Genomic DNA, 10171 nt, shown 5'->3' on the forward strand with positions numbered 1-10171 from the left:
TATGCAGTGCATGAGAAGACTCGGCAAGCCAAGTGAGACCATAATCCATGGCCTCTGCCAGCCCACTTATTCGTACCTTTACTTCATTGGACACTAAACTCCGCTTGCGAAGACCTGTTGGGGCAAGTCAAATCGAAATCAAAATTGAACCAAATTCGATGACTGGCACCTGTGCCAGTGGAGCGCTAACAGCACTGTCTGAGCATGATCATTGCCAGAGCAGCTGTCTGGCTTCCATGCCAGTGGCATGTAAATAGCACCATTTGAGCGGGATCATTACCAGCGTCCCCTTAATGGCACTTGTGCCAGTGGCACATGAAAAAAACATCCGATTGAGGTCATTGCCAGTGCCAGTGGCATGTAAAAAACACCATTTTGAGCGTGGCTGTTGCCAGTACCGCCTGACTGGCCCTCACTACACTCTCAGAGTGGTTGGCATTAGGAAGGGCATCCAGCTGTAGAAACTCTGCCAGATCAGATTGGAGCCTGGTGCAGCCATCTGGTTCACCAGTCCTCAGTCAAATTGTCCAACCCATGCTAGCATGGAAAGCGGACGTTAAGCAATGATGATGATGATGAAAGGATCAATAAAAATATTAAAATGAGTAAAATAATTAAATTTTGCCAGCATCAGGTAATGTATTTGTTGATTGCAAAATTAAAGAAATCAATTATTGTGCAGGAAAACAATGGAGACAGTGTGTATTCCGCAATTCAGCTATTCTGAGTAAAAGCTGTGGACATAAAACATGCAGTGAGATATACATTTTTGTGTGCTGATAGGAGAAATTAGCTGTTGTAAAGAACTAAAAAACTTGGAAGAAATGGTAAATTTAGATTTCCTGATATTAGACATACAACACAAGGATAACACAGGGTTGGAGTTAGCTCTGGTGGAGATTTGCTTTCACACCATGCACTTTCTGTCACATGCTTGTGAATTTCAGTGAAAACAATGTTACTCTTGACATGAGAAAAACCTTCTGTGACTTGGGCATGAGAACCTACTGGTTACTCATACATGGGCTACATCCAAGTTTCATCTTTTGCATTTTAAGACCACTGCATAGCAGCATCCATTAACATGATTCTTTCTGACCAACATCCTATCAACTCTGGTATTTATTAAGATTTGATTATATCTTCTGAAGCCCTTATACATGTATGAAACAATTGTAGGTGAATATGTTAAGTAATTAATAAATTAATTTGTATCCATTAGATCTCTGTTTTCTAACTCGATAATGTGTGTGTGTGTGTGTGTGTGTGTGTGTGTGTGTGTGTGTGTGTGCGTGTGCGTGTGTGTGTGTGTGTACATTATGTATGTGTGGATGTGTATGCATTATATATATTTGTGTATGTATGTGTGTATATATACCATTGATCATCTTTCACTTACTTCTAACAGATCGCTGCAACTTTCACTTTACTTTAAAGTTCTAAATACAAACATCATCTACATGCAATTTAGTTTTCATACCAAACTTACACTGATTCTGTATCAATGTGAAAAAATAGACCTTAAAATGATGAATTCACCATGTTTCATAAACTATATTTCTAACATTGTTTAGCATATAATAGCTTTAAAAAAATCATTATGTGTCTTTACACAATTATTGAAAGAAATAAATTATTATAGAATGAAATATGTATTAGAATTGTAAAACTAACTTCACATGTTATGATGCTTCATATTTTCATATTTTTCAGAGCGAGACATCAATTAAAACAATGCATGCATGTCTGGATATCCAGCTGATTATTGAATCTTGCCAGAGAGCTCTAGTTAGTATTCATAAGTCATTGCTAAGTGGCAACAGAGAGGATATGCTGCAGAATAATTCCCAGGCATTTTCTGTAGCCTTAAAATCTAAACCTCAAGTATTCCAACATGATGATGGATTTGTACAATTCTGGGATAAGTTAAATGAGCTTACCCCTGATTATTTAAGAACTTTATCATTAAATAATCAATCATTGATGCCAACAGCAGATGGAAAACGGCGGAAAATGAGTTCCTCCCGTAGAGTGAATGCTAGAGAATATATTGGCAGTTTGTTTATTTCATGTTTGCGCAGAAGGCCAAGGATGGAATCCCGTAAAGATGTGAAATCTTTTTAAAATATCCTGTACCATTACTGTTATAATCTCTTTGAAATGATATTTATTAATATCGAATTAGCTCCTAAAACATTTTCATAACAATTATCAATGTTGGTTGTTCTCATTTTGTGCCAAATTCTAGCAAATAGTGTGACTAACAAATTGGGTGTAAACATGTCTTGTAGTTGGGTTGAAAGAATGAACAGATCATTGTGAATAATTATCTCCTGTAAGTTCATTATAAAATATTGTTGGCTAATTAAGTAAAATTGTTTTAAAAGAAAGATACACTTATATATATGTGAAATTGTTTCAATATTGTTTTAAATATTGGTCTGCAAATTTAAAATATTATGATTTAATACTTCTTTCTTTTAAATTTCCAGTGAGCTGCTTTTTTTTTTTTTTTTTTTTTTTTTTTACATGGAGATTAATTATTACTGTTAATTATAAAAATAGCACAGTGATGATGGGTGGTATAATCAGATGAGATACTTTACTATAACTATTTCAGTACTTCACTGTGCTAGGTTGAAATTCTGCCTAAGTCCACTTTTGCCATTTATCTATTCAAGGTTAATATAAAACCAAATTATGACTCTCGTAGACTACTGGTTTGAAGAGTGGGGGAAGGTTTATGACCCTAAAGATTTTATTTGTGTAGTATATATTAAGTAAATCAGCCTGATAGAATCCATCTCGTCTAATGTATACCTATGCTGAAATTTGAACTCAACAGTGGAAGCATGTCAATTATACAGTGCTCTCCTTGATTTTAGTAGTGTATGGGACCTATTCTTTAATATATCAACTCTCAACCTTTGAGCTTTAGGCTAACACTTCATTGACTCACCTAACTGCAGCTCTACTCAAACTAAATACTAGTGATATACTACTGTTGATTCAGTAAGCTAAATACATACTTAATGCAAAACATCTGTTCTTCCATTTAAAAGAAATTAAAGTTGTAATTAATTTCTGCCAACGAAAGTGATTAATTAAAATACAATATTTCATTTAATTTATTCATTTTACAAAGAACTAATCAATAATACACTGTAACTAATACATTATGTATGTAACACTGTACTACGTTAGATATGTTACACACTAGAATTTACAATAGAATCTGCCTACTATTGCAATCACAACCATTATACAATTAAATGTTTTTTAAAACATGCTTTAAACATTTTGAAATCCCCAACAAAATAATGAACTTATTAAACATACTTTACTTAATACAGTTCTATATTTAAGAGATGAGGAATTATGTACATTATTTACAATTGATGGATATTTGTCCTCATCTTGTTTGTTGTTAACACAACGTTTCGGCTGATATACCCTCCAGCCTTCATGAGGTTTCTTGGGAAATTTCAAACCTGGGTTCTCATTCCTAAGGTATTTTTTGATGTTATTATTGTTATTATTATTATTCAGGTCACTGCCTGGAATCGAACATAGAATCTTGGGGTTAGTAGCCCGCGCTCTTAACCACTACGCCATATGTCTGTGGGCGCATGGACATATGGTGTAGTGGTTAAGAGCGCGGGCTACTAAGCCCAAGATTCCGAGTTCAATTCCAGGCTGTAACCTGAATAATGATAATAATAATAATAATAATAACAACAACAACTACAACATCGAAAAATACCTTAGGAATGAGAACCCAGGTTCGAAATTTTTCCAAGACACCTGATGAAAGCTGGAGGGTATATCAGCCGAAACATGTTAACAAACAAGAGGAGGACAAATATCTGTCAATTGTAAATAATGTAAATAATACTTTACTTACTTGCACATATGTGCAAGTATGTCTGTATATAAGAGCAATGCAATATGTCAGCATATCTGCAATGACTACAGAAACCTTATCATTTACTAAAGTAAACTACAAAAAACAATTAGAATCCTAAATAAGGCAATTAGCAGAAGATATTTCCAGAATATGGGTCTGAAGTACTTGAAAAAAAATGCTATTAAATGATCATAGTTAGTGTCAAAAACTAAAGCAGGATCACATGGAGTAGAAATTATAACTGAAAATAACTAAAAGATTTAGAAATTATAAATAAATGACTAAACAATACAGTGTATGGTGCTTGACTTGGGAATTCAGTATCCATGTCTCATTGCTATGTTGTATCACACTTTTTGCACTTACTTCATACAGTCTACTTTTTATAAAGAAAAAGAAATCCTTTTTACCAGAAGAGTTAACAGCTCACTTTCTCCCACCTCTTTTATACTCTGGCTAATATATTTTTACTTCAACTAAACCAAATGATAAGCACTGCAAATCAAAGGGAGATGAATGTATGAATGAAATGACTAGAATAATGAAGCAAAACATTTTGTAATGTTATTATTCTTGAAAGAGGAGTGATAGTTATTTATTTTACAAAGAGGACAGATGAAATTAACTCCTGAAATTCAAGTTATCTAAAGATGTAAATAACATTCCAAAGTTTACAGCAGAAGAAACTCTGCAATATATTATTGTTTTTACAATGAGTTATAGTAGAAATATACTTACTCTCTACAAATGATGTCTTCAGGGATAAAAACTGGAGATTATGATGAATGAAACAGCAATCTTTAAAAAATATCTAATGTTTTGAAACTGAATTATTATTGTTATTTGGTTACAAAAAGCTTTATGACACTATTGTTTTTTATTGTTTGCATTCTGTAATTTTCTTCGAATAAAATTTTGTGAGATGTTTGTTAAATATAAAAAGAAACAATAAAAATAAGCAAACATAGTTTGCCTCACTGGAAGTCTCAAGTATTATTATATCAATAGTCTTGTTGTCGATGCATGTTTTCATTCAGACTTTAGTAAAGAATACAGTCAAGAAACAAAAAAGATATATTCATAACAATAACACAACTTTACTTTCCTAATGAATACAGGAGTTTTCCAGTAATTTACAGGAACAGTCTGCCATTTGTTGTAATCTTAGTTAATAATATATATGAAGTACTACTATTAGAAATACAGTTTGTAATAAACTTAAGACTGATTCTACATGAAGAGAAATAAAATGTGATATCTGTTTTTCCCAAATGCATAACTAAAGCAAAATGTTCCACCTGGAATCTGAGCTTCATTGTCTTAATTAGCTAGAATCTTACATTTATTGCTTCAAATGAAAAGAATTAATTCTAGATGCAGAAGAAATCAAGGAAAATACACAGAGGGAAGACGCAGAGTAAATTTTGAATGGAGTTGGAATTACATATAAATATTACAAAAGAATTTAAGAGTTTGAAAAAGTTCTAAAAGGTCACTGCTTCTATCCAGTCGCTTTTGTTCCTCTATATTATAATTCTCTCATAAAATGGTTGTATAGATTATTCCATTTTTTGGTTCTATCACTGCTCACAATGTCATCAACCACCAAATCACAAAATATCTGTCCATTAGATAGAGCTTTCTTCTATATTTGAATACTAAATTGAGGAACAATTTGTTCCTGAATCCTTTGACCAAGGTTAATTGCCCAAACACTTCAGAGGTTTGGATTTATATGAACAGCTATGCTACATAACAGTAAAATTGACTGCTGCTAATTATTTCATTCAACATACCAATATAAATTGTAAAGTGAGTCAAAAATAATTGTCAAATGACATTGGGAAGAGATCTGGTGGATGGACAATTTTTCCCTAACTTAGAGATAAATACTTTCTATAAAATGCTACAATAAGTGATTCTTTTGATCCCCCACATGTTCTAAATGCTGTGGTGGAGGTGGAGGCTACTGGCATCCATGGCATTTAAGACATTAGGAAGAGCTGAACTACAAACTTAAAATTCTTGACTGACCAAAGTATCAAGACTTTTGAGGACATATGTCTGTTCTTGCATCTTAGCTTTGCAATAACTCACAACAATACTGTCTCTTGGGTTGCTTTCATTGATAAAGTTCAACACATTTTCATATTTAATTACTCTATTTCCAGTCAAAATGAAACTTGAGAAATTGAGAAGATAAAACTGCTAACTCACATAAAATAGAACTGCAAATATGTAGTCAGGTTGAAAACAAGGTCCTATTGTCAGTAAAATTTGCTGGATTATTTTTTCATAAGGGAATATTATATGTGATATTAATTTTCAATTTCTGTTATGGTAATAGTGGGGCAGTTTTAATTTTCAGATGATTGTTCCATTTATTTATTTATAACTTCCATTATCAGGTTTAAAATATCTGCTGTCTCATGGTTTTCAGCTGAGAAAATAGTTTTGATTATAACTAACCTTATTTTTTTTAAATACTAACCCTTTATTAAAGTCATCATTTTTGCTGTTACTCAAACAAACAAAAGGCAGCTGGCTCATAGGTTTTGCATTCTGAAGATGCTACATTTCAGTTTATTCTGTATATTATGCAGTTAACTATCCAATGTTTGCATTCCTTGAAGAGAATGATTTGCTGACTGACACCCAGTATAGTTTTCAACCATGTAGAAGCTGCCTGCCACAGTTCTTACAGAACTATAACTGGGTGTTAAAGTAGCTGCTCAACAATTCAATTGTCAACCATGGTATGATATGTCACAAGCTGCATAGTTGGAAAACTTGGAGAGTGGCTACATGACTTTTTAAAAGATAGAAATCAGTCAGTAATGGCCAATGGAGCCACCTAAGGAAACACAAATAGAGAGTGGTGTTCCACAGGGCAGTCTTACAGCCACTGCCATTCAGAATGGCCCTCTCAGAGATGCTCTCAGCTGCTCAGATAGCCACCTTTGCTAGCTATACAGATGATACCAAAGTCTCTCAGAGGATACAGAAATTTAGAGACATGCACCTACAACAGGAGCTGAGGACAATAACATTCAGTTTAATGCTGGAAAATTTCAAACCCTGCACTACCAGCACACAAAGATGGAAAAACAGACAGGATACACTTGTTCAAGTGGGATTGCAATCACTGAATCAAAATCAGTGTGTGACATGGGCACTGACATGAGTAATAACACATTTTACCAGGTGCATATTACTGAGTTAGCAGTAAAATGCAGATAGCTGGCTGGATGGATCCTAAGAACTTTCAAAATGAGAGAACAGGAATCTATGATGGTCCTCTGGAGGACATTTGTCCTCAGCTGTTTAGATTACTGCTCCCAACTATGGTCACCATACAGTGTTAAATTAACAGTGGAACTCGAAGCAGTCCAACGAAGCTATATGAAGATCATCTCAATGCAACATATCAGCTACTTGGAGAGGCTGAAAAAGTTAAAACTCTACTCCCTAGAACGAAGGCAGAAAAGTTACGCAGTAATATAAATATATGGAAAATTGTAGAACTTGCACCAAACTTTGGCATTGTCAGTTACACAAACAGCAGAATGGAGCACCACTGCATAGTACCAAAAATCCTAACACTGCCATCAGGATACAGGACCAGATACTGCAACAGTTTGGGTTTCAAGGCCCCACAGCTCTTCAATATTTTCCCAAAATGCCTAGCGACCTACATGGCTTGGATGTAGGTGTCTTCAAAACAAAATTGAGTCTCTTCCTGTCAAGAGTTCCAGATGAACCTACATTACTGCAGAAATCACAGATTAAAACAGCAACATCAAACTCCCTCATTCACCAAATGCCACACCTCAGAGGAGGTTTCAAGTAGCGGAAATGTAGCAATGCTAATGGCAGTGCCACACTATGGCTGCAGCTCTCAAGCTAGGAAATCCATAATAAATTTCAATAACAAACTATGAGTAAGAAAAGGATGCATCCAATTACATCAGCATCATTATGGGAGCCTCTGATTCAGCACAGGTATCCAACTTAGTAGGCATTTACTTATTATCACATTTACATGAAGAATCCCCAGAGATCAGGATCAGGAGAGGCTTCTACAGAGACGATTCATTAATTATCCTGAAAAACACCTCAAATAGGTGACTAGAACTACTAAGGAAAAAACTATATAAGGTCTTTGTAATGTTTTGGCTTAACCATCACAATAGGTAAAGAGCATAATTCTGTTAACTAAGGTACCAACTGTAATTTAACCATGGGACTACACGAACTGTGCATATAACTGAATACAGACCTTAATTATATAAATGCACTTAGCAACCACCCTAACTTTATAAAAAGAGGACTTGTACAAGGCATCAGCAAAAGAATCTCATATCTCATCTCCAACAAAGACATCTTTAATAAGTATAGGAATTCTACAACAGGGCATTAGAAAAAGCAGGCTATAAGCAACAAATTAATTTCCTTTACTCAGAACCCTATAAAAATAACCCAAATAACATAAATGTTCAAAATTATAATAATAGGAATTATACCCAAAATGACTATAATAATCACGAAAACAATAAGAACAGCAATAATAGTAATAGTAGTTGTAATAACAAAAATAGTAGGAAGAATGATAAGATTCGTAATAATATTAATAACATTAAATATGATAATGATGGAAATACTAATAATGGGATTGATAACACTATCAAGAAAAATAATAGTAACAATAATAAATAAAAATAACACACTTCAAAGAACCAATAAAGTCCCTGTTAGAAACGATACTAGCAAGGTAAATAACATAAATAAATCGTACAGGAACAGCCCCACTAAAGCTGATAGTAATAACAATAAAAATAGCAATAGAAAGTAGAAGAATTATAACCAAAGCTTTACGATCTACAATAATACTGAGGGCAGTTTCTACACCAAAAATAATAATATTAAAAATAACAAACAGAATAAAGATAACATCTGGCTAACAACCCCCTTCGTGATGCAACTAAAAACTAATATAGTTAAATCTATAATGAGACTTATAAATAAGCACTTCAATATGAATACCAAATACTCAGAAATCTTTAGCAATAAAATTAGAGTAGGCCATAGCCTAACTAGCAACCTAGCTACTATTATAGCCTCTATCAGCAATAAAAAGCTAGATGCCATCTATGAAACTAGGAAGAATAGCAATAAAAAGTACAACAACCAATCGATTGATATAAGTGACCCCCCCCCCCAATAACTCGCCCTCTAAAAATTCAGACAACTACCTTCTAAATAGTAATCCCCTGCAACGTATCATAGGCACAGACAATCTTACTAATCTATATGGCTGCAGAGATAAAAATACTTGTGAATCCTTAAATAAATGTAAAAATCAAAACATAATCTGCCAATGTAATATACGCTCAAATAATTAGAAGAAAACTTATATTAGAGCAACTAAAAATGAAATGAAACTTAGATATAATTTCTATCGTTCAAGTTTCAGAAATAGAAGTAAAGTGAATTCTACCGGACTAAGTAGTTACATCTAAGAACTGAAAGACAATAGCATTAATTATAGATTAGAATAGTGTATCCTAGCCAAATCATCTTCATATAACCTTAATAATAATCACTGTAATTTATGCATAAATGAGAAATTCTTCATTTTAATGGCCAAATCAGAATTACTTAATAAACAAAATGAGAAAAATACATGTTTGCATAAAGATAAATCCTTATTCTCTAAATACTGTTAATACCTACATTACAGGTTATTAGCTGACCTACCTACCATCTTATTACCTCACTTACCACAGAGCATAATATAACATCACATCACAATTTTGATTTGAATTACCCAGATTAACCAAACTATCTATTTAAAATCTACATTGTACACTAGGATATATAACCCTCGATAATATATTCACCTTAAAGCTAGATTGCCAACTCACGTAACACATATTTTTATGATGAATGTTTCTTTATATGATATATTAGATATTATTAAAATTTTAGATTAAAATTTTAGATAAGTAATGATATGGTATATGCCTCACAGCATGGTTTTGGACGGGTTCTTAGTTGACTGAGTTGTAGAGTGGTGGTTCGTCTCTAAATTAGTTATCTACATATATATTATATATTACGAAACCCGGTGTAATATTATACCGATTTTTGCCTGTAAGGTTGGAATAAGTTTTTATTCCCTAATATTATTACTATATATATATATATATATATATATATATACATATGTATATACATATGTATATATGTATATATACACATATG

General features: G+C 33.0%; 1 protein-coding gene across 2 annotated transcripts in view; it reads left to right on the top strand.

The window, feature by feature from the left end:
• LOC106875670 (uncharacterized) overlaps positions 1-4906 on the top strand; it is a 28237-nt gene extending 23331 nt beyond the window's left edge. For both annotated transcript variants that reach the window (XM_014923910.2, XM_014923909.2), the window contains exon 4: positions 1714-4906. In XM_014923910.2, coding sequence (XP_014779396.1) covers positions 1714-2124 — 411 coding nt within the window. In that variant the 3' untranslated portion in view covers positions 2125-4906. The remainder of the gene's footprint in view (positions 1-1713) is intronic.
• Positions 4907-10171: the final 5265 nt, after the last annotated feature.

This window comes from Octopus bimaculoides, chromosome 8 (genome assembly GCF_001194135.2).
Source record: "Octopus bimaculoides isolate UCB-OBI-ISO-001 chromosome 8, ASM119413v2, whole genome shotgun sequence".
Taxonomy (NCBI): Eukaryota; Metazoa; Mollusca; class Cephalopoda; order Octopoda; family Octopodidae; genus Octopus; species Octopus bimaculoides.